General features: G+C 43.3%; 1 protein-coding gene across 6 annotated transcripts in view; it reads left to right on the top strand.

Annotated features, from left to right (window-relative positions):
• nrxn2a (neurexin 2a) overlaps positions 1-23743 on the top strand; it is a 307444-nt gene that overhangs the window by 213252 nt on the left and 70449 nt on the right. Inside the window, exon 1 of one of the 6 annotated variants that reach the window (XM_071364602.1) lies at positions 283-2149. The exons of the other annotated variants lie outside the window; for them this stretch is intronic. Within the exon in view, the coding sequence (XP_071220703.1) occupies positions 1828-2149 (322 nt within the window). The 5' untranslated portion in view covers positions 283-1827. Of the gene's footprint in view, positions 1-282; positions 2150-23743 lie in introns of those variants that run through there. 6 annotated transcript variants of the gene reach the window in all.

The following is a 23743-nucleotide window of genomic DNA, read 5'->3' on the forward strand; positions in this document are numbered from 1 at the left end:
CTCTCTCTCTCTCTCTCTCTCTCTCTCTCTCTCTCTCTCTCTCTCTCTCTCTCTCTCTCTCTCTCTCTCTCTCTCTCTCTCTCTCTCTCTCTCTCTCTCTCTCTCTCTCTCTCTCTCTCTCTCGCTGCTGCTGTTCTCTCTCTCTCTCTCTCTCTCTCTCGCTCTCTCTCTCTCTCTCTCTCTCTCTCTCTCTCTCTCTCTCTCTCTCTCTCTCTCTCTCTCTCTCTCTTGCTGCTGCTTCTCTCTCTTTCTTTCTCTCTCCCTCACCCACCCCTCTTTGTCTCTTTCTCTCTATCTCTCTCCCTCACCCACCCCTCTTTGTCTCTCTCTTTCTTTCTCTCTCCCTTACTCACCCCTCTTTGTCTCTCTCTTTCTTTCTCTCTCCCTCACTCACCCCTCTTTGTCTCTCTCTTTCTTTCTCTCTCTCTGTTGCTCTCTCTGCTTCTCTCTCTCTCTCTATCTCGCTTGCACACACACACACCGGCACACGCTGTGCCTCGCTCTATCACAGTGTCTGACTATGCTTCAGAAGAGTGCTGTGCTTTGCTTCCTCGTCGTTGAGACCGTAGTGACCAGTGACTGTTATTTTTGATGTGTGTATGGAGTCCAGGCTGTCCTGGGATTTCAGCCAACCAGGATTCAGGGAGTCGATGCTCAAGCCGCTGCTCCAGTTTTAATTAGCATGAATTTCACAGTGACAGCAGCCAGAGTCAACGTCTTCTCAGTCATCCACACTGTCTCAACAGTCAACGTCTTCTCAGTCATCCACACTGTCTCCGCAGGAGGGAATTTACTGCCATCATCCACATCCAGACGCATGGAATTGTCCGGTTAAACATCATCAGGACGCAAATAGATTTGGAGAAACAAGCAGGAGAGGGAAGGGAATGCAGCAGTAGTGAGGGAAGGGAATGCAGCAGTAGTCTTCACTGCGTGAGACTGGGCAGTAGGAGGAGGGTGAGAGGGGCAAGGATGCTGCTTCTGGAGCACTCACTGCTATCCCTCATCTAGTGGGTTTAAAGTGGGGCTGTTACCAAAACAGAAGTGACCATTCAAAGGGGTTTGGTGCGTCTGTGTGAGCGTGTGAGGAGTCGCTGGAATATTTATTTATTTATCTTCAGGATTTTTCTCTTTTACCTCGCCGCTGCAGATATCCCTCCTCCCTCCCTCACTCTCCTCCAGCTAGAGGGAAACGATAGCGCTGGATTCTGCATGTCCCTCCATCAGCTTGGATCTTTTTTTCTCCTTCTTAATGAAATCATCCTGTTTCCCGTGGGGAGGTGTCTTATCTGCTTCTCTGCAGTGTAGAGGCTTTCATCTTAGGGGGTAGTAGTCTCTCCACTGCCCTCCAGCCCTACCTGTGGGTGAGAGAGAAGAGCCTCCTCCCAGTGATACCGGCACCTGAAGCCCCCTCTGCTTTGTTATACTTCAATATCATAATTGAAATGTATGGTTCTAAATTACTCGTGGATTTAGCATTGTGTCAACTAAATACTTTTGATATCCATTTTGGTGCCTGGATGCTGACTTTTTAAAGACTTTATCTCAGGATGATTGCACACCACTCCAAGGTATTTAGTCCTCAGTCCAACAAACATCTCTAGATATCTCAACATGTTTTGAACAAACAAAAATAGGATTCTGACTGGGATTTCATCATAAGAGACAATAACTGGATTTTGTCTTTGTTTCACATCCTGGAAAACCTGCGTGGTCAGAAGTTGTTTTCCCCCAGCCATAACTAAGGAGAGATCTGGTCCTATCCTCCAACTTAACATTACCCGGTCCCCAGGATTATGGAGGTGACGGGCTTGCCGGCCCGCTGAGATGTCCTGTCTTCGTGGGGTGGGACTGAGGGAAGCCCTGGGGGGCTCCTGTGCCCATCTGGAGGTGATGGTGTTGGGGAGCAGACTCCCAGCAGGGGGCCCTGGGCTGGGCCAGGGGTCAGGCTGGACAGGCCTAGGCCTGGGGTGTTGGTGGAGGCTGGTCTTGTTATTGGCCCTGCTAGCTGCACTCCCCACCCAGGCAGGGACGGCCCGCGTGTCTTCCAGTCTAAGCACCACGCACCATGTCCACCATTTCCACAATAAGCATGGCACAGTGCCCATCGCCATCAACAGGATGCCTTTCCTCACCCGAGGAGGCCATGGTAAGGGCTCTTACACTCTTCACACTCTGGTGTCTCCTGAGTCTGGTCCATGTCCACACAGTTAGTGGAGGAGTTGGTTTGGCTTAAGATGTAGTAGAGGTTGTTGGCCAATAACACAGGCTGACTTGTCTTTACTCTGGTGCTGTAACTGAAGTCCCTCTTGGTACTTATTCTACTCAGTGATATGTGTTGGTTTAGTAGTATGTGTTGGTTTAGTGGTATGTGTTGGGTTTAGTGGTATGGGTTGGTTTAGTGGTATGGGTTGGGTTTAGTTGTATGGGTTGGGTTTAGTGATATGGGTTGGTTTAGTGGTATGGTTTAGTAGTATGGGTTGGTTTAGTGGTATGGGTTGGTTTAGTGGTATGGGTTGGTTTAGTGGTATGGGTTGGGTTTAGTTGTATGGGTTGGTTTAGTGGTATGGGTTGGTTTAGTGGTATGGGTTGGGTTTAATTGTATGGTTGGGTTTAGTGGTATGGTTGGGTTTAGTGGTATGGTTGGGTTTAGTGGTATGGGTTGGGTTTAGTGGTATGGGTTTGTTTAGTGGTATGGGTTGGGTTTAATTGTATGGTTGGGTTTAGTGGTATGGTTGGGTTTAGTGGTATGGGTTTGGTTTAGTGGTATGGGTTGGTTTAGTGGTATGGGTTGGTTTAGTGGTATGGGTTGGGTTTAGTGGTATGGGTTGGTTTAGTGGTATGGGTTGGGTTTAGTGATATGGGTTGGGTTTAGTGGTATGGGTTGGTTTAGTGGTATGGGTTGGTTTAGTGGTATGGTTTGGTTTAGTGGTATGGTTTGGTTTAGCGGTATGGGTTGGTTTAGCGGTATGGTTTAGTGGTATGGGTTGGTTTAGTGGTATGGGTTGGTTTAGTGGTATGGGTTGGTTTAGTGGTATGGGTTGGTTTAATGGTATGGGTTGGGTTTAATTGTATGGGTTGGGTTTAGTGGTATGGTTGGGTTTAGTGGTATGGTTGGGTTTAGTGGTATGGTTGGGTTTAGTGGTATGGTTGGGTTTAGTGTTATGGGTTGGGTTTAGTGGTATGGTTGGGTTTAGTGGTATGGTTGGGTTTAGTGGTATGGTTGGGTTGGGTTTAGTGGTATGGGTTGGGTTTAGTGGTATGGGTTGGTTTAGCGGTATGGGTTGGTTTAGCGGTATAGTTTGGTTTAGCGGTATGGTTTGGTTTAGCAGTATGGGTTGGTTTAGCAGTATGGGTTGGTTTAGTGGTATGGTTGGGTTTAGTGATATGGGTTGGGTTTAGTGGTATGGGTTGGGTTTAGCGGTATGGGTTGGTTTAGTTGTATGGTTGGGTTTAGTGGTATGGTTGGGTTTAGTGGTATGGTTGGGTTTAGTGGTATGGTTGGGTTGGGTTTAGTGGTATGGGTTGGTTTAGCGGTATGGCTTGGTTTAGCGGTATGGTTTGATTTAGCAGTATGGGTTGGTTTAGTGGTATGGGTTGGTTTAGTGGTATGGGTTGGTTTAGTGGTATGGTTTAGTGGTATGGGTTGGTTTAGTGGTATGGGTTGGTTCAGGTAGGAGGTTGCTGGCAAGGCTGTGGTGTTTGTGAGAACAGTGAAACTGACAGGACCAGGGCTGTAGTGTTTGTGAGGACAGTGATACTGACAGGATCAGGGCTGTAATGTTTGTGAGGACAGTGATACTGACAGGATCAGGGCTGTAGTGTTTGTGAGGACAGTGATACTGACATGACCAGGGCTGTACTGTTTTTAAGGACAGTGATACTGACAGGATCAGGGCTGTAGTGTTTGTGAGGACAGTGAAACTGACAGGACCAGGGCTGTGGTGTTTGTGAGGACAGTGATACTGACAGGATCAGGGCTGTGGTGTTTGTGAGGACAGTGAAACTGACAGGACCAGGGCTGTAGTGTTTGTGAGGACAGTGGTACTGACAGGATCAGGGCTGTAGTGTTTGTGAGGACAGTGAAACTGACAGGACCAGGGCTGTGGTGTTTGTGAGGACAGTGATACTGACAGGATCAGGGCTGTAGTGTTTGTGAGGACAGTGAAACTGACAGGACCAGGGCTGTAGTGTTTGTGAGGACAGTGAAACTGACAGGACCAGGGCTGTAGTGTTTGTGAGGACAGTGAAACTGACAGGACCAGGGCTGTAGTGTTTGTGAGGACAGTGATACTGACAGGACCAGGGCTGTAGTGTTTGTGAGGACAGTGGTACTGACAGGATCAGGGCTGTAGTGTTTGTGAGGACAGTGAAACTGACAGGACCAGGGCTGTAGTGTTTGTGAGGACAGTGGTACTGACAGGATCAGGGCTGTAGTGTTTGTGAGGACAGTGGTACTGACAGGATCAGGGCTGTAGTGTTTGTGAGGACAGTGAAACTGACAGGACCAGGGCTGTAGTGTTTGTGAGGACAGTGGTACTGACAGGATCAGGGCTGTAGTGTTTGTGAGGACAGTGAAACTGACAGGACCAGGGCTGTGGTGTTTGTGAGGACAGTGATACTGACAGGACCAGGGCTGTAGTGTTTGTGAGGACAGTGAAACTGACAGGACCAGGGCTGTAGTGTTTGTGAGGACAGTGAAACTGACAGGATCAGGGCTGTGGTGTTTGTGAGGACAGTGATACTGACAGGACCAGGGCTGTAGTGTTTGTGAGGACAGTGAAACTGACAGGATCAGGGCTGTGGTGTTTGTGAGGACAGTGGGTGATGTGACGTTGTGTGATGGATCCCTCGTTAACTGTGCCTGTGTGTGGACCAGCCGAAGCCTCTCTGCATCGCTGAACTCTTTCATGTGCTCATCACTCTCGGTTGCCCTTTCCCATGGTGCTGACTGCCTACCGCATCCAGAGAACAGCCCAATAGCCCATGCTGTTTAGTCGGTCAGTAGTTTTTGATGCTATAAAACCCTCTGTGTATTCTGTATGGACTAGGAGTACATATGAATGTAAAGGGTGGAATTATCACCCCCATCAGTCCATGTTCCTTCAGAGATCTGTGCTTACACATATAACACTGTGGATTCACTGGACCATTGTGGGGATTGTGTCCCTCACAATGCATTTTGAATGGAATATGCACAGAACAAAGCCATTGCACAGAATTTTCTCAAAATGTTCTTATTACCATAGTGTTCATTCAGTAAGCCGTGGGATAAGCCTTGCAAAATATCCTAAACTAGTCAAATTACAAAATCAATTTTTTCTTCTGATTGGATTATTTTGCTGGATGTATTGTCATGTTGATTCATTCTAAGACAGGAAACACATCAAGCTGCGATCCATGCGCTGACTTGCTTAGTTAAGATTAGTCTAGATGAATTCCCTATTGATCCTCTCTCAGCGGGGAGGTTAAGTATTGACTTGTCCTCCATCCAAATTCCAAATGTGTCTCTGTACTATAATCGAACCAACAAAACAGCTGTCTCTGAGAACACTGCTCACTGTTATATATCTTTATCCAGCTTCCGCCTTCTGACATCTATACCCCGTGTGGCTCAGTTGGTAGAGCATGGTGCTTGCAACGTCAGGGTTGTGGGTTCGATTCCCACCAGTACGAAAAAGTATAACTACTATAAGTGGCTCTGGATAAGAGTGTCTGGTAGAATGTAAGACTCCCATTCATCTCCTATTAGAAACCATCTAATGCATGTTCTAGTGCCCTTATCTTGCAATAGCAGGTCGGAGAGTTGTAAAAGAGCTGAACATTTGACGAATTACATCTGTGCTATTACAGCCATATCTGTCACAATCCCACTATACGACAGCTTGCCTTTTACAGAGCGATACTATGACACCGGTTCAATAAAATAGAGCCTACTAATAAAAAAAGGTTTAATCAAAGCAAAGCAATAGCTGATAACCTCTGCATAGGTCTGAATACTCTATGATTGGGAATTTCCCAGTGCTCTCTGTGTCATTCTACATGTGGCTTCAACCCACACTGCTCTTCGCTGTTTTATTCCAAATTCAAGTGCTCTATATTTAGCTAGTGGGCTTCACTGTGTGTGGTTAGGGCGAGGAAGGGAAGGGAAGAGAGGGGAATAGAGTGGGGTATAATTTTACCTGGGATTCATCCTCTCAGATCAAGAAACAGCACTCTCTAATTGTCTTTTTCTTTCTCTCACTCACTAACACACACCTACCTACCTACCTACCTACCTACCTACCTACCTACCTACCTACCTACCTACCTAATGATGTGAGTCTGACTGGGTGGGCAGCAGTAGGCTTAGTGTGTTTTTGTCAAACAACAAGAAGCCCCCTAACACTATGAACAATGTGACAGGAAATGCCATGTTACTTGTGGAACCGTACTGGATATTTACTGGTGCGAAATGTATTCCCCTAAAGCCCCCTAACAAAAGGTACTGTAAATAGGCACTGTCAATACAGATGTAGCATCTTAATTTGAGCGAGTTTGCTACAGCAGGAAAATAATCCTACAGCAACAGAACATGTGAATTATTATGTGGATTATAATTAATGGACATTTTTGTAGGGGTTGATACATTTTCCTTTGGGCAACTCAGGTCTTATATTTCAAAGTGGAAATGACAAACTTTAGAAGCATTTTAAAAACTCAAACACACAACAGGTTAGTATTTCCAGTGTGCAGGATAATTCTCAGCAACAAAAGAGTGATCAAATTAAGATCCTACATCTGTAGATACTGTCAATACAAAAACATGCAGACTTTGAGGCTTTTCCAGGATGTGAAAGCATTGACTCTCCAGCGTTGTTGTCAAGCATCAAGGCAATCTGGATGCAGGTCACGTCCTCTCTCTGCTCCACGCCTCTGTCTGGCCATCTGTCCTTAAGTAACGTTGTTGATGTGTGCTTGTTACCTTTTTTCCAGCATGGCTTTAGTGCCTCGTGTGCCTGTTACTCAGAAGCATCTTCTCCAGACTTGTGTGAGTCCGGTGCTCCCCCCCATTACTATGTAGAGAGGTGCCTCTCAACCCCCTAATACTCAATGCTCAATGCACAGATGAAAGCCTGCTGTTTGACGAGCGCATTAGCCCATGCCTGTCCCTGTTTGTTCAGCCAGGCCCGCGCTCATGCATGTTGATGATTGCTTTCCATGCCTGTCCAATCACGGTTAGCAAGTCAGAGGAGTAGCTACCACACAGAGGAGGCTGGTGGGTGGAGCTATAGGAGGACAGGCTCATTGTAATGGCTGGAATGGAATCAATGGAACGGTACCAAATACATCAAACACATGGAAACAACTTTTTTTTGACTCCGTTGCATTGATTCAATTCCAACTATTACAATGAGCCTGTCCTCCTATAGCTTCCCCCACCACCCTCCTCTGCTACCATAGCTCTTTGATGTAACTGCAATTAGTTGGGTGCTCAGGGACTACATTAACCAAATAGCCCAGGTAGACTGTCACATTCACAGCTCCCCTCTCCCTTTACTAGTCGTTGATGATGGGTTATCTAGGTCTACTGATGTCAGTGTTGAGTGGACAGAACCACTGCAGCTACAGTACCACCTTTACTTGATTTGGCCAATGGGTGGTTTGTGTTTACACACTTCACTTGGGCCCTGGGTGCATTCCACTGAAATTCTTTAATGTTATATGTTGTTCTTACCCATTTCAATTGTTAGAGCACTTTCTGTTGAAATGCAACACTGGAACACTCCCCCTCATTGATTACGTTGCCTGGTGGTACTCCTTTACCCTCTCACTAAGGGAGCCTAGGGCAGTGAACGGCAAGAACCAAAAATAGAGATCTGCTATCTTAATTTGACCCTTTTTCTCACAGCAGGAAAATAATCCTGCAGCAACATGAAATGTGAATTATTATGTGGATTATAATTAATGGACATTTTTGTAGGGGTTGGTACATTTTCCTTTGAGCAACTCAAGTCTTATATTTCAAAGTGGAAATGACAAACTTTGAAGTTTAAAAAAAACTCAAGTACACAACAAGTTAGTATTTCCAGTTTTTTGTTAGGGCAAATCAAGTCTGACTTTTTAAAGTGGAAATTACAAACTTTAGAAGTCTTGTTAAACCTTGAATACACTAAACCTTGAATACACCCTGCTGCACTGGAAAATTCTCTGCGCCAACAGAGCGATCAAATTAAGATAGCAGATCTGTACCAAATGTCTTCTTCTCATTAGCAAATGATTGAATTTATACTTACTATAGACAGTTCCCTTTTTAAAAAATGGTTTTGCGATAATTAGGAATTTTTATAGATTTCAATTTTGGAACAGTTACAGCTGCTCCTGAGGTAGGCTGATTACTGACGATCCAACTTACACTATTAATTATGGTTTAGGACAAACGAAATAGTATAATTGTTTTGGGATGCCCATTATCTGTACATACAGTACAGTATGTTCTATTCTAGCTCTATTAAAGATGCATATGGGCATCCAGGTTTCTAAATCATTTAAAGTAAGTGTGATAAGGCATGTTAACATTATTCTCTATAAGTGCTGTAAATAGATTCATGAATACTTCTATCATGTTACAGTGAAATGTACCATTATCCTTTCTTTACAGTAGGGCACTCAGTTCCAGTCCTTGACTCTGATTGGTTTCCTGGTCTCTTACTTGTCATCTGATATACTCTATGGGAGCTAGGTAAAGTTATACTGCATCTAAAGTCAATCTGGCAACATTGCAATGATGACACAAGCTTGTCCTACTAATTATTTGCCTCCTTTTGAAATGTCATCGTGTTTCCAAGCCACAGTAATGCACTTCAGATAAAATCTTCATCAGCACCTATTGAGACTGCATTGAGTACAATGCTCAGCTGGGCATCAGTCCTAAAACGAACATTCCAAACATTATTGTGATGAAACGTGCAAACCATGAATAACGTGCGTTATAGGGAAATAATGCATGCTCTAGAATGCCTTTCAAGCCAATCAGAAATGAGTATTCAACAATGTCATGGTATAATGTGCCATAGACAACACTTCAAATAAAGTATTAGTGTTTAAGTGTCATTCCATAACTATGATGCAGAGTGCTCCTTCATTGTGTCCTCATGACAACTTATAAGGACTACCATGGCATTGTTGAATATTTGTTCCTGATTGGCTTGAAGGGGCACCCTAGAGCACGGTACAATTCAATGGCTATCATTCATTCTTACATGTTCTATGTTTGAGTTGCTTTTGAAAGAAAAAGTCTAATTGAAAACATTATTGAATGTGGTTTTCATAATGGCAAGCTAGGAATGATGGTTTGATTAGCTAAACTAGCAAGTCTGTTTGTTGGGTTACCACGGCAACTACTGTAGCTAGCTCGTAAATCTGCTAGCTACTTCAGACAGTGGATATTGAACACATTTCTACCGGCAAATGAACACATTTCTAGCGGCAAATGTGTTCAATTATATCCATGGTATAAAAGGGATAACCAACTCGGGGCTCTATGCGTTCTCTGGAAAATAATGCAACTCTGTGAAAGGTCAGTTCCACTCCTTCCTCGTCGTTCATCATTTCCATAGAACGCAGCTCCTCGTTGATGAATCCTTAATTCACATGAATTTGTTGACATCTCAGTATGTAGGTTTAATATAATCACAGATAAACCATTTTCCTGTGCCGCCATTTTGAGGACAGTTATAATATACTGAGTGAAATAGGTGATACTATTCAAGTGATTTCAGCCGATAAATTGCACGACAACACTGCTGTCAAAATGTTTCATTTTTACTCATGACAATGCAATCAACAATGCAATCATCTAATTTTTGTTTGTTGGTCCACATCATTGTTTGTCATGATGCCATAAGGACCAAGACGTATGCCAATATGTTCATGATAATAGATGTAAGACCTTCCACCCTTAGTGACACAGGCTATGATGATAACACTTTCTGATTGTAATTTAATTTCAGGGGACATGAGCATCTGCTAGTAATCCAACTGGTCATTATTTTCAACGTTAATGCTGGGTTGTAACTGTCTGTGGTGTGAGCGGTTGTTACCATGGTGCTGGGTTGTAACTGTCTGTGGTGTGAGCGGTTGTTACCATGGTGCTGGGTTGTAACTGTCTGTGGTGTGAGCGGTTGTTACCATGGTGCTGGGTTGTAACTGTCTGTGGTGTGAGCGGTTGTTACCATGGTGCTGGGTTGTAACTGTCTGTGGTGTGAGCGGTTGTTACCATGGTGCTGGGTTGTAACTATCTGTGGTGTGAGCGGTTGTTACCATGGTGCTGGGTTGTAACTGTCTGTGGTGTGAGCGGTTGTTACCATGGTGCTGAGTTGAAACTGTCTGTGGTGTGAGCGGTTGTTACCATGGTGCTGGGTTGTAACTATCTGTGGTGTGAGCGGTTGTTACCATGGTGCTGAGTTGAAACTGTCTGTGGTGTGAGCGGTTGTTACCATGGTGCTGGGTTGTAACTATCTGTGGTGTGAGCAGTTGTTACCATGGTGCTGGGTTGTAACTGTCTGTGGTGTGAGCGGTTGTTACCATGGTGCTGAGTTGGAACTGTCTGTGGTGTGAGCGGTTGTTACCATGGTGCTGAGTTGTAACTGTCTGTGTTGTGAGCGGTTGTTACCATGGTGCTGAGTTGAAACTGTCTGTGGTGTGAGCGGTTGTTACCATGGTGCTGGGTTGTAACTGTCTGTGGTGTGAGCGGTTGTTACCATGGTGCTGGGTTGTAACTGTCTGTGGTGTGAGCGGTTGTTACCGTGGTGCTGGGTTGTAACTGTCTGTGGTGTGAGCGGTTGTTACCATGGTGCTGAGTTGAAACTGTCTGTGGTGTGAGCGGTTGTTACCATGGTGCTGGGTTGTAACTGTCTGTGGTGTGAGCAGTTGTTACCATGGTGCTGGGTTGTAACTGTCTGTGGTGTGAGCGGTTGTTACCATGGTGCTGGGTTGTAACTGTCTGTGGTGTGAGCGGTTGTTACCATGGTGCTGGGTTGTAACTGTCTGTGGTGTGAGCGGTTGTTACCATGGTGCTGAGTTGAAACTGTCTGTGGTGTGAGCGGTTGTTACCGTGGTGCTGGGTTGTAACTGTCTGTGGTGTGAGCGGTTGTTACCATGGTGCTGGGTTGTAACTGTCTGTGGTGTGAGCGGTTGTTACCGTGGTGCTGAGTTGTAACTCTCTGTGGTGTGAGCGGTTGTTACCGTGGTGCTGAGTTGTAACTGTCTGTGGTGTGAGCGGTTGTTACCGTGGTGCTGAGTTGTAACTCTCTGTGGTGTGAGCGGTTGTTACCGTGGTGCTGAGTTGTAACTCTCTGTGGTGTGAGCGGTTGTTACCGTGGTGCTGGGTTGTAACTGTCTGTGGTGTGAGCGGTTGTTACCGTGGTGCTGGGTTGTTACGGTCTATGGTGTGAGCGGTTGTTACCGTGGTGCTGGGTTGTTACGGTCTGTGGTGTGAGCGGTTGTTACCGTGGTGCTGGGTTGTAACTGTCTGTGGTGTGAGCGACAGCAGTGTTGAGGGTTGTTACCTTCTCTCTGAAATGAAACGGCCTGGGGGTTGTTTTGAAGGACAAAACGGGAGGGAGGTATAATGCAGAGGCACCAGACAGATGCACCAGACAGAAGAGAACTGAGGGTGGTGTGGATTATAGATCTTCAAAGGACAGAGTTGAGGTTGTTGTGGATTATAGATCTTCAAAGGACAGAGTTGAGGTTGTTGTGGATTATAGATCTTCAAAGGACAGAGTTGAGGTTGTTGTGGATTATAGATCTTCAAAGGACAGAGTTGAGGGTGATGTAGATTATAGATCTTCACAGGACAGAGTTGAGGTTGATGTAGATTATAGATCTTCAAAGGACAGAGTTGAGGTTGTTGTGGATTATAGATCTTCAAAGGACAGAGTTGAGGGTGATGTAGATTATAGATCTTCAAAGGACAGAGTTGAGGGTGATGTAGATTATAGATCTTCACAGGACAGAGTTGAGGTTGTTGTGGATTATAGATCTTCAAAGGACAGAGTTGAGGGTGATGTAGATTATAGATCTTCACAGGACAGAGTTGAGGTTGATGTAGATTATAGATCTTCAAAGGACAGAGTTGAGGGTGATGTAGATTATAGATTTTCACAGGACAGTTGAGGTTGATGTAGATTATAGATCTTCAAAGGACAGAGTTGAGGGTGATGTAGATTATAGATCTTCACAGGACAGTTGAGGTTGATGTAGATTATAGATCTTCAAAGGACAGAGTTGAGGGTGATGTAGATTATAGATCTTCACAGGACAGTTGAGGTTGATGTAGATTATAGATCTTCAAAGGACAGAGTTGAGGGTGATGTAGATTATAGATCTTCACAGGACAGTTGAGGTTGATGTAGATTATAGATCTTCACAGGACAGAGTTGAGGTTGATGTAGATTATAGATCTTCAAAGGACAGAGTTGAGGGTGATGTAGATTATAGATCTTCACAGGACAGAGTTGAGGTTGTTGTGGATTATAGATCTTCAAAGGACAGAGTTGAGGGTGATGTAGATTATAGATCTTCACAGGACAGAGTTGAGGGTGATGTAGTTTATAGATCTTCACAGGACAGTTGAGGTTGATGTAGATTATAGATCTTCACAGGACAGAGTTGAGGGTGATGTAGATTATAGATCTTCACAGGACAGAGTTGAGGTTGATGTAGATTATAGATCTTCACAGGACAGAGTTGAGGGTGATGTAGATTATAGATCTTCACAGGACAGAGTTGAGGTTGATGTAGATTATAGATCTTCACAAGACAGAGTTGAGGGGGATGTAGATTATAGATCTTCACAGGACAGAGTTGAGGGTGATGTAGATTATAGATCTTCACAGGACAGAGTTGAGGGTGATGTAGATTATAGATCTTCACAGGACAGAGTTGAGGTTGATGTAGATTATAGATCTTCACAGGACAGAGTTGAGGGTGATGTAGATTATAGATCTTCACAGGACAGAGTTGAGGGTGATGTAGATTATAGATCTTCACAAGACAGAGTTGAGGGTGATGTAGATTATAGATCTTCACAGGACATAGTTGAGGGTGATGTAGATTATAGATCTTCACAGGACAGAGTTGAGGGTGATGTAGATTATAGATCTTCACAGGACAGAGTTGAGGGTGATGTAGATTATAGATCTTCAAAGGACAGAGTTGAGGGTGATGTAGATTATAGATCTTCACAGGACAGAGTTGAGGGTGATGTAGATTATAGATCTTCACAGGACAGCAGACGGGAAGGATACAACAGCAGGACTGCTGGGGTCTAAAAATGCCAATAATCCTGAAGAGAATCTTCATAGTAGGTCAATTATTAAAGAACACTAAGGCATCATCTGATTTAAGTGCCGTAAATACATTTATTTCAGTAGCTGTTATTATCTTAATATGGGTGGATGTGAATGTTGCTGTGTGTTAAAAACTGCAGTCGTGTGAACACAAGGACCTTTCCTGGTCTTCCCTGATCCTCTGCGTCAGTTCTGTTACCCACTCATTTTCTCCCCTGACTGAGTTAAGAATAGCTCAGCATTCAACAAGTATTCTTCTAGTGAAGGAAAATGTTAGTATGGACACACTCGCATAGTCAGTAACTCGCCCACCTCACAGCTCTCCCCTTTCATCACACACACACACACACTCACTCACACAGAATCAAACATCAAAGATTTCTACTCTCCTCATAGTGGTAGCTGCAGTAGTTCTGGGGGGCTAAGAGGTAATTAAAATAATACATTTAAAAAGAAGCATGAAAGTATAAGAAGGAAGTAAATTCCCATAATGTAAATGATTATTTTAGTTGAGCTATCCTTTGCTTGGGATGGGAGAGATTGAAAATGAAAAACCTGTAGACCATGCGGTTCTTTGATCAAGGGCTTCCCTTCTTCCTGCTCTAGTTCATTTCATGAAAGATGTCAGGGCATTGATTGATATCCTGTGTGAATACTAGTGACTGCCGCAGCGACCACGGTGGTGGGGGGGAAATTATTATTTGTAAGACACCATTTGTAAGACACCATTTGATATCAATAGTATCACTATTTTAGTAAATAGTCTGATCTAGCAAATTATTGCAATAAATGAGCCCCTGTGCTATTTTAATCAAACTATTACTGTTTTCTATTAAAGACATGCTCCAGAACTTTATTTATTTCACAGATAAACGAGCACACTACAGCACAACCAGTAATTACATTATGGTGTCGATGTTTCAAGTGTGATTCATTTACACACACACAGTTGTGTTCTAAGGTTGTCTGCCTCTTCTACTCTACTGTTTAAGATGGGATTTATGCATACTTTGCATAAAATTATTATAGAATAAATATAACTTTTGTTGATTAAATACATGTATTTCTCATTGCTCCTCACATACAGTGCCTTCAGAAAGTATTCATACCCCTTGACTTATTCCCAAAAATTTTGTGTTACCGCCTGAATTAAAAATGGATTAAATATAATTTTCTCCCACCCATATATACACACAAAACCCCAAAATGACAAGGTGAAACATGTTTTTAGACATTTTAGCAAATATTTTGAAAATTAAATACAGAAATATCTCATTTACATAAGTATTCACACCCTTGAGTCAATACCTTGTAGAATCACCCTTGGCAGCGATTACAGCTGTGAGTCTTTCTGGGTAAGTCTCTAAGAACTTTCCACACCTGGAGAGTACAATATATGTCCATTATTCTGTTAAAAATACTTCAAGCTATGTCAAATTGGTTGTTGATCATTGTGCGACAACCATTTTCAGGTCTTGCCATTCAGGACTCGGCCACTCAGGAAAATTCACTGTCTTCTTGGTAAGCAACTCCAGTGTAGATTTGGCCTTGTGTTTTAGGTTCTTGTCATGTTGAAAGGTGAATTAATCTTCCAGTGTCTGGTGGAAGGTAGACTGAACCAGGTTTTATTATCTAGGATTTTGCCTGTGCTTAGCTCTATTCTGTTCCTTTTTTTCCTGAAACTCCCCAGTCCTTAACGATTACAAGCATACCCATTAGATAATGCAGCCACCATTATGCTTGAAAATATGTAGAGAGGTACTCAGTAATGTGTTGTATTGGATTTGCCCCTAATACACATTTACACTTAGTATTCAGGACAAAACGCTAATTGCTTTGCCACATTATTTGTAGTATTACTTTAGTGCCTTGTTGCAAACAAGATGCATGTTTTGGAATATTGTTATTCTGTTCAGGCTTCCTTCTTTTCACTCTGTCAATTAGGTTAGTATTGTGGAGTAACTACAATGTTGTTGATCCATCCTCAGTCTTCTCCTAACAGCCATTAAACTCTGTAACTGTTTTAAAGTCACCATTGGTCTCATAGTGAAATCCCTGAGTGGTTTCCTTCCTCTCCGGAAACTGAGTTAGGAAGAACGCTTGTATCTTTGTAGTGACTGTAAATTCATACACCATCCAAAGTGTAATTAATAACTTCACCATGCCATTCACTCATTGGAATTTTCTACGTCTGATTTTTATTTTTACCCATCTAAAGAAGGTGCCCTTCTTTGCGAGGCATTGGAAAACCTCCCTGGTCTTTGAAGTTGAATCTGTGCTTGACTGTTTGACTGAGCTTCCTTACAGATAATTGTATGTGTCGGGTACAGATACAGTAGTCATTCAATACAGTAGTCATTCAAAAATAATGTTAAAACACTATTGCACACAGAGTGAGTCCATGCAACTTATTAGGTGACTCGTTAAGCACATTTTTACTTCTGAACTTATTTAGGCTTGCCATAACAAAGGGGTTGAATACTTATTGACTCAAGACATTTAATTAAAATGTCTAAAAACATAATTCCACTTTGACATTATGGGGTATTGTGAGTAGGCCAGTGAAAATAAATCTACATTTAATCCATTTAAATTCAGGCTGTATCATGACGAAATGTGGAAAAAGTCCAGGGGTGTGAATAACTTCTGAAGGCACTATACGTGCAGTTTGGAACATGTGCCTATAGTCTATGCCACAACCACCACTGTCCATACATTGCTTACTCCTTTTGTCTCTAAAGACATACTTTTCAATAGCTCCTCTTTGTGAAAGACCAGGATTCATCTGAGACAATAGAGTAAACAGATCAGGCAATGTCCGTGATTGCAAAGGGACACTAGAGACACTCCAATCAAACAAGGGCTTGTTAGGAAACGCCTCCGCCTCTCAGAAGGCCTCCATTATAACAGACATGGAGTCATGATGGACTGATGCAGAGTGGTGTGTGCCCCAGTCAGACCATAGTCTTTAGTCTTTGGCTCTCCCCAACGTCCTTTGTTTGTGGGACAATATAATGACATCATAAGTATGGTACATTGAAATGGATACTTGGGGATGTTGGCAATGAGGCCCTTTATCTACTTCCCTGGAGTCAGATGAACTAGTGATAAGGGATAAGGGATAAAAATGTTATGTCTCTGTGTCCAGTATGAAGGAAGTTAGAGGTAGTTTTGCGGACCAATGCTAACGCAATGACTGGAAGTCTATCGGTATCTGCTAGCATTACATAAAAATGGTATCCACAAGTTAATCTGACTCTGGGGAAGTAGATAAAGAGCATCATTACCAAAATCCTGAAGTGTCCATTTGAAGTTTTGTTCAAATTCTCATCACGATACAGAACCGTGAGAGAGGATACAGTACATGCTGTCAAACTGCTGTGTGTAATTGAAAAACAAATAGTGATTCAAGATCTGATGATATGATATTGAATTAAATCCTGTTTTAATAAACTGCAAACAGTGTATTCTTGTAAAATGGGTTTTGTGTTTTGACTAGCTCTCCCAAAATGTTTAACCAACATTTAAAGTCCTTTCTGTATCTTGGAGAATGAGTCACAGCAACACGTTGATGAGCAGAACCAAACCATTTGTGGATATAATTCATCCATACAACACAGTTGTTGAAGATAGTTGTGTGAGACTGCAGAACTCACTTCCCCAAAGTCAGGAGATTGGATAGTTAGCCAGAGTTAATCACAAGCTCTTACACTGTTCTTGTTCCACATTGCTGTTTGTTTATGGGCCCTCTTTGCCGTGTTGATGATTTTGTTCCAACCTCAGAATGTGTGAGAGCTGTGACGATCACATTTTGTAATTATACACCTGGCAAAAAGAGCCTACATCAGCTGAATACTGGTTGTGTTAATCACATGGTATAATCTGTGTTGTGGTCATATTGCTATGCTTTTATAGCCAATTAAATCTCACTGCTGCTGAAAGCAAATAGGGTATTGGAGAACCGGTATTAGACTGAACAGGTCCCTTGTCCATACATAAATAATGAAACAAGGAAATCGATAAAGATGCAGATTGTTTTAAACATCTGATCACTTGAGATGAAAGAAAGGAATGAGGACATTATTTGCCATAAAATGGACTTGTGTACAAATGCATATGACTGAATGATCTAAGAGAAGAGAGAAGAGAAGGACTTGAAAGGATTTGCCAGTGATCAGTGACCCTGTTCTAGTCTGTTAAAGAGATTAATTTGCATGCCAGCTCAATTGCCTTCTAAAAAATAATGCTGTGTGTATATCCATCTCTCGGAGTGTCTCTGTGTCTCTGTCTCTTCAATAGCACCAAACATCACAGTGCCAGAAAAAATGTTCAGCTCAGATCACCCTTCACATTTGTTTGACACACTCTTTCATTTCCTCGATAACCGGCATAAAGGGAAAAATACCATTCGGCACCTTTGTAGTATTACCGCCTCTTACATGTCATTCAAATACATTTTTCGATCTCTAGTGTAATTGCGAGATCCTGCTCACATATCTTTGACTAACTACTTTCAGTCTGTTACAAATGGAATATGGTGACTGAGATAGTCTCCACAAAGCTTTATCTGGGGGGCCTATACCCTAAGGAGATGAAAGAACATCATATGAAGTGAGAGTCAAATTCCTTTATGCCACTTGACATTACTTTTTTTGGTAGTTACTGTAAGCATGCTATTTTAGCTGAAGTGATTGAATGTTTGGGAGCCTAAAGTAAATTGTTAGGGAGTTTTCAGTGTCTTAAAAGCTGGCTAATGCTTGTTGTTTAATCCTTTGTGGGCTGGGTTTATTAAAACTGCTGGGTGAGTCATGCCATAGCTCACATTCCAAGCTTTAGAGAGGCTAAAGAGAGAAGGGAGAAGAAGAGAGTAAAAGGAGAAAGGCTAAGCCACAACTACTTTCCCTCCACCCCAGAGACGTGAGGTGAGGTCGGTGGCTGGGTAGGCACTGGCTATTATCAAAGCCAGATTTACTTACAAATAAACCTTGATAAAGCCCAAGTTCTCCATACAACAGATAGCTATAACAACCATAATGATATTGGCTATTAAATGAAATTAACAATGTAGCCAAGCTACACAAACAATAGCCTCCAATGGCAGAATATTTCATATCATCTGACAAAATGACACACTGCTCAACTCAGCTCAGCCATAGACTGATGTAGTTTCCACAGTTACAACCAATAGGTGGCACTAAAATGCATTTCATCCGAATAGTTTACAATGCAAACTCCATAACCTTTCACAATGGATTTACAATTCTTCCAATGCACTGCACGCAAACACACACACACATTTAAGTCATATTACACACACTTATAAAATAAATGTTTCTAACGAAATTTCCATATCAACATTAAACATTTTTTGAAAAGGAAATTCTATGTTGATAAATCAAATGCATCAAAGGTATGTTTTCTATTCTCATGTTCATTCAACAGTATGCATTTAGGCATGTCTTTACTTGTAAATGAAGTCCATTGGCCTGTCCTTCAGGGTGAACCTCTTGGTCACAGCGTTGTAGATGTCACAGCAGAACCCCCATGTCCATTACTTTTTTCTGCATGGACACAGCAGGCCCACAGTCATGTAGGAGACGCGTCCACAAGGCCTCCTTCGGTTCCATTTTCACACTGACACAAAAAGTCACACACACACAAACAGTAGCTGATAGCACAGTTCTCCCACACAGCACACAGGTAGGCAGCTCCGTCGGTTGGAGAGCACAATCTTCCCGCATGCAGCCACGCATCTAGAATTGTTGTAGTTAGTCACTTCCATCTTGTAGAAGCCAAGGCTCGGGCCCTCATTGAATGACAGGAGAAGCCCCTTCCCATTACGTCCACGAAGCAAAAGTAAATGTCCAAGATGTGTAAAAGTCTGAGTAAAAAGTTAATTGTTAATGATGTTTCAGACAAGTTGACAGTCCAGTATTCTCTGTTTGCCTGCCCGACAGCTAGCAGCGAGGGAGATAGCGGCTGCCTGTCATGAATAAAGTCACTTCTTGAAGAGCTCTTGTATGTAAGTAAGCATTTCACTATTAGTCCACACATGCTGCTTACGAAGCATGTGATGAATAACATTTAATTTTGTTTGCTGCCTCTGTCTGGTTTTAAGTTTCATTATAGTTGACGTTCCAGTCTTCAAACCCTCCAAACAGTGCAGAAAATTGTTTGAGGTACAGTATATTGTCCATTTGTCAGGTTGTTTTTGCTAGTTGGCTTTGTTCACTTCAAGGGATGCGAGCGCCAAATTATGTAGACACGCCCAAAGGTGTATAGTTTACCCACACAAAATGTTTAGGCAACACGCATGCACAAAATATGAAATTGGCTCAATGCAACGAATTAAGCTACTTCAAGCTAGGAAAAGCAGCGACGCCTATGCTGACCCTGTCCATTAACAATGACTAGGAACGGTAGGAACGGCCACGCACATGAACGATTTAAATGAATGGAAAGGAAGGCATGATACGCATAATACATTTTTTTATTTGTCTCTTCAAAACTGTTTTAATGAGTTTATCGCATGGTAAGCACTGCCTACTCTGACTGCATGTCCCGAGCCACCTATCACAGGGAGACCTCAGGATGAAAGGGCTAGCACAGCCAATCGGGAGCTTTGTAGCCAGATCTATGAGTGAGGGCTTCCATCCAGGTGTTCTTTGTTCATCCCAGTCTTTATCTGGCTTCAGACTGTCTGCCATGTACTGTAACTCAGCTAAGTGTTTCTAGTGTGGGCTGGGTAGTGCCACCACTCCGAGGAGAGCTGATGTCTGCCCTGCTCTGCTCTGGTTCTGACAGGGTGGCCACTGAGTGTTGATGAGTCAGAGATCTCTCTCTCTCACTCTCGCTCTCTGCAACAGATATGCCCATCCCTCATGGTAAGAGGCAGTCCTCCTGGCCAGGCCACAACACACGGGCACAAAGACAGGTGCTGCTCAATAAAACAGCCACATCACATACCTGCTTGACTCACTATGCAAAGATAAAAGTGCATTTGTCAATGAAGAACAGGAAGAATAGGCGTTTGTGTCTGATCCTCTTAAAGTAAGTAGCCGCAGGGTTCCCTGTATATGCAGGTATAGATCAAAAATACTTACTATAACACTGTCAAGCTTCAGATGAAATGCATAAGCCCCCCCACACATCTTTCACAGAGACACAGGAATAACAGATCCACAGAGCATCTAATATATTTAACGCACTGCTAGACATGACCATTGAATACTGCATATTGTATCTATCCCTCCCTCTGTCCCACCCTCCTTCTGTCCATCGTTTTGAATATGTCTCTCTTGTTTTTGTCAGACTCAGGTTGGTTTGTTCTGTTGTTGAAGAGATATAGAACATGTTCTGTGTTTGATTCCAGACCTGTTGTCCACCTGGGGAGAGGCTGGGGTGTTACAGTGAGCTGTGGCTCTATAGGTGTCTTGTCAGGACTGGAGATGCAGCTTCAACACTTTTAATTGGACCCGTCCAGGCCCTCTACTGTCTGTACCAAGAGCATTGACTGACACTGTCTACTGACTCTGTCAAAGATCACTGAGGCACAGTATCGATACTGACAGTTAACAAGCAGGGAAACCATAGGCTCGTATGTCTTATGGCTCGACTAGTTAATGTAGAGGAGGCACAGCTGTCTTTATCCTTCAAACTACAATGACTTGACTTCTGTAGTGTGCTTTACACCAGAGCATATCAGACCAGCTCCAACCGAACAGTGATGCAGAAACTCCTCACAAATAAACAGCGTCTGAGGTTGAGACTCTTTGAGGTACCTCCTTTCTCAATGAAAGTGGTATTGCTTTTATATTGACTTGCTTTAACATTGCAATTCTTTCATCTTACTTGATGAATAATGTTTTGCACTTTAGCACAGAGTGGAAATGTATAATTCCAGCTTAGTATGCATGCCATTTATTATATACTTGTGCCACATATCCAGTGCGCTGACTGGCAGTCTCATGTCTCACAGCAGGCATGGGGAGAGATTGCTCTGCCTAATAGGCCCATGCAGGCTGGGTGAGGCATGCTACAGTAGGCTGGGAGGCTGCTGGGAGTTTTAATGTGTGGACTGACAGCCCTAATACATCTTGAATGCTTAAGGAAAGCTTTTGCACAGGGTCATCTTTCTCTGCTGCTGTTGCCTACTGTTTGCCATATTGGTCATGACCTCCTGTTTGTCTTTAAATGGCGTTGGAGTCAACGTTAATCAGTCTCTGGTCCAGTGCCTCCTGTTTCTAATCTTACTCTAGTTATTAGGACTTGTCAACATTTGCATGATTAGTGACTCTCTGTTGTCCTCTGTGTCAAACGACTTGCTTAGCAACAGTATATGAGCATATGCTCAACTTCTCTGGGCTCCATAAATTAGCATGCACTCCGCAACACTCTTCCTAGCAATGACCAGTGTTTATTCGATTTTTTTATACAGGCTATAAGATATGTTAGTTACTGTTAGCTAGCAGGTTATGTAATCAGATGAACACCGTATACCTGGCGACCGTGTCAGCGTACACTGCGAGTCGCTAGTGCGCAATAGGACAAGGACATCCCTGCCGGCCAAACCCTCTCCTAACCCAGACGACGCTGGGCCAATTGTGCGTCACCCCATGGGTCTCCCAGTCGTGGCCGGCTGCGACACCGCCTGGATTCGAACCCAGAATCTCTAGTGGCACAGCTACACTGTGATGCAGAGCATTAGACCACTGATCCACTCGGGAGGCCATGAGAATGGAACCTTTACAAGGATGAACAAACGTTGTTAGAAACAGAAAGGAAAAGGCCGTGAGGGAGGGAGAGATGGGAACCGTTTTTTGTATGATAAACCGCCCTAACACTGATATGTTGAAGAGAGAGAGAGAGAGAGAGAGAGAGAGAGAGAGAGAGAGAGAGAGAGAGAGAGAGAGAGAGAGAGAGAGAGAGAGAGAGAGAGAGAGAGAGAGAGAGAGAGAGAGAGAGAGAGAGAGAGAGAGAGAGAGAGAGAGAGAGAGAGAGAGAGAGAGAGAGAGAGAGAGAGAGAGAGAGAGAGAGAGAGAGAGAGAGAGAGAGAGAGAGAGAGAGAGAGAGAGAGAGAGAGAGAGAGAGAGAGCTGATGGAGTTACTGCCTTCGTTACACAAGTGCGTCCACATGTCCTCTCTGGCGCATTAGCTCTGCATATTTCATGCTCCTTATTACTATTTCATATGTTTCCTTTTATGCTCTCTCCCCTCCACTTATTCTGTCTCTTCGCATATTCTCACTGCAGACTAAGGATAAAGAAGACAACAATTCCACCCAGACTGGACCCAGACTGGACCTCTTTGTTGACTAGACAGGGGTTTTTATGCTCCTTTGCCGAATTGAACCAAACCCCATTATAGGGGAGAGATCTCTGTGCTGACCCCAGCTCCCCTCTGATAGTTGGGCTTGTTGGACTGGAAAAGGGCCCTGGTGACATAGTGTTTCAGCACCACACAGGTGGACAGCTCCTGCCAACATAATAATCATTCAGAGCGGTCTGTCAGTGATCCTCACTCGTCTTCTTGGTTCCCTCTCTACTCAGCCTGCCTGTTTGTGAAGGTCCTTTACGTCTATACGGGCTACTGTACATAGGTCACAGGAGGTTGGTGGCACCTTAATTGGGGAGGACGGAGCTGTGGTAATGTCTGGAGCGGAATAAGTGGAATGGTATCAAATACTTCAAACACATGGTTTCCATGTGTTGAATGCCATTCCATTCGCTCCATTCCAGCCATTATGAGACGTCCTCCCCTCAGCATCCTCCATTGATTTAGGTAACCACCTGCATATTGCCTCTCAACTGGCCACCTAGTTAGTAATCATTCCATTTTACAAGGATAAACAAACGGTTATTTGCATGAGTTCTGAGCATGCTTAGATCTGTATGACTGCAGCAGACTCAATGCTATCCCTCCTAGCAAGGCGTCTGCTTTATAGGTTAACTACCTTCAGTCTGTTGGAGCGCTTTTGCTGAGAATGGCATAGTGATTTCCATAATCAAACAAATACAAAGAGATTCAGTGATGGTGACACAGTCACAGCTTCAGAAATACCTTCAGGCTACAGATGTAGGATCTTAACTTGAGCCAGTTTGCTACAGCAGGAAATTATAAACTTCATAAGCCTTTTTAAACCTCAAATACACTACACGTTTTTAATGTCCTGTATTACACACCTGCGACAGGGTGATCAAATTAAGATCCTACATCTGTACTGTTTTTCAGTATGTTCATGTATTTTGGTCTCATTTCTTATTCTCCATTTTCCCCTACCCCCCGTCCCTATACATTCGGACTCTGTTCCCTGTGTGCAGGAGAAAAAGCTGTTGAGATGAGGAAGGTAGGTAGGGAGAGCTGAGCAGAATACTGAAGCATGTTTTCGCAGTGCGCACTAGGTACAGAGG

Source organism: Salvelinus alpinus, chromosome 24, assembly GCF_045679555.1.
Source record: "Salvelinus alpinus chromosome 24, SLU_Salpinus.1, whole genome shotgun sequence".
NCBI classification, from domain to species: domain Eukaryota; kingdom Metazoa; phylum Chordata; class Actinopteri; order Salmoniformes; family Salmonidae; genus Salvelinus; species Salvelinus alpinus.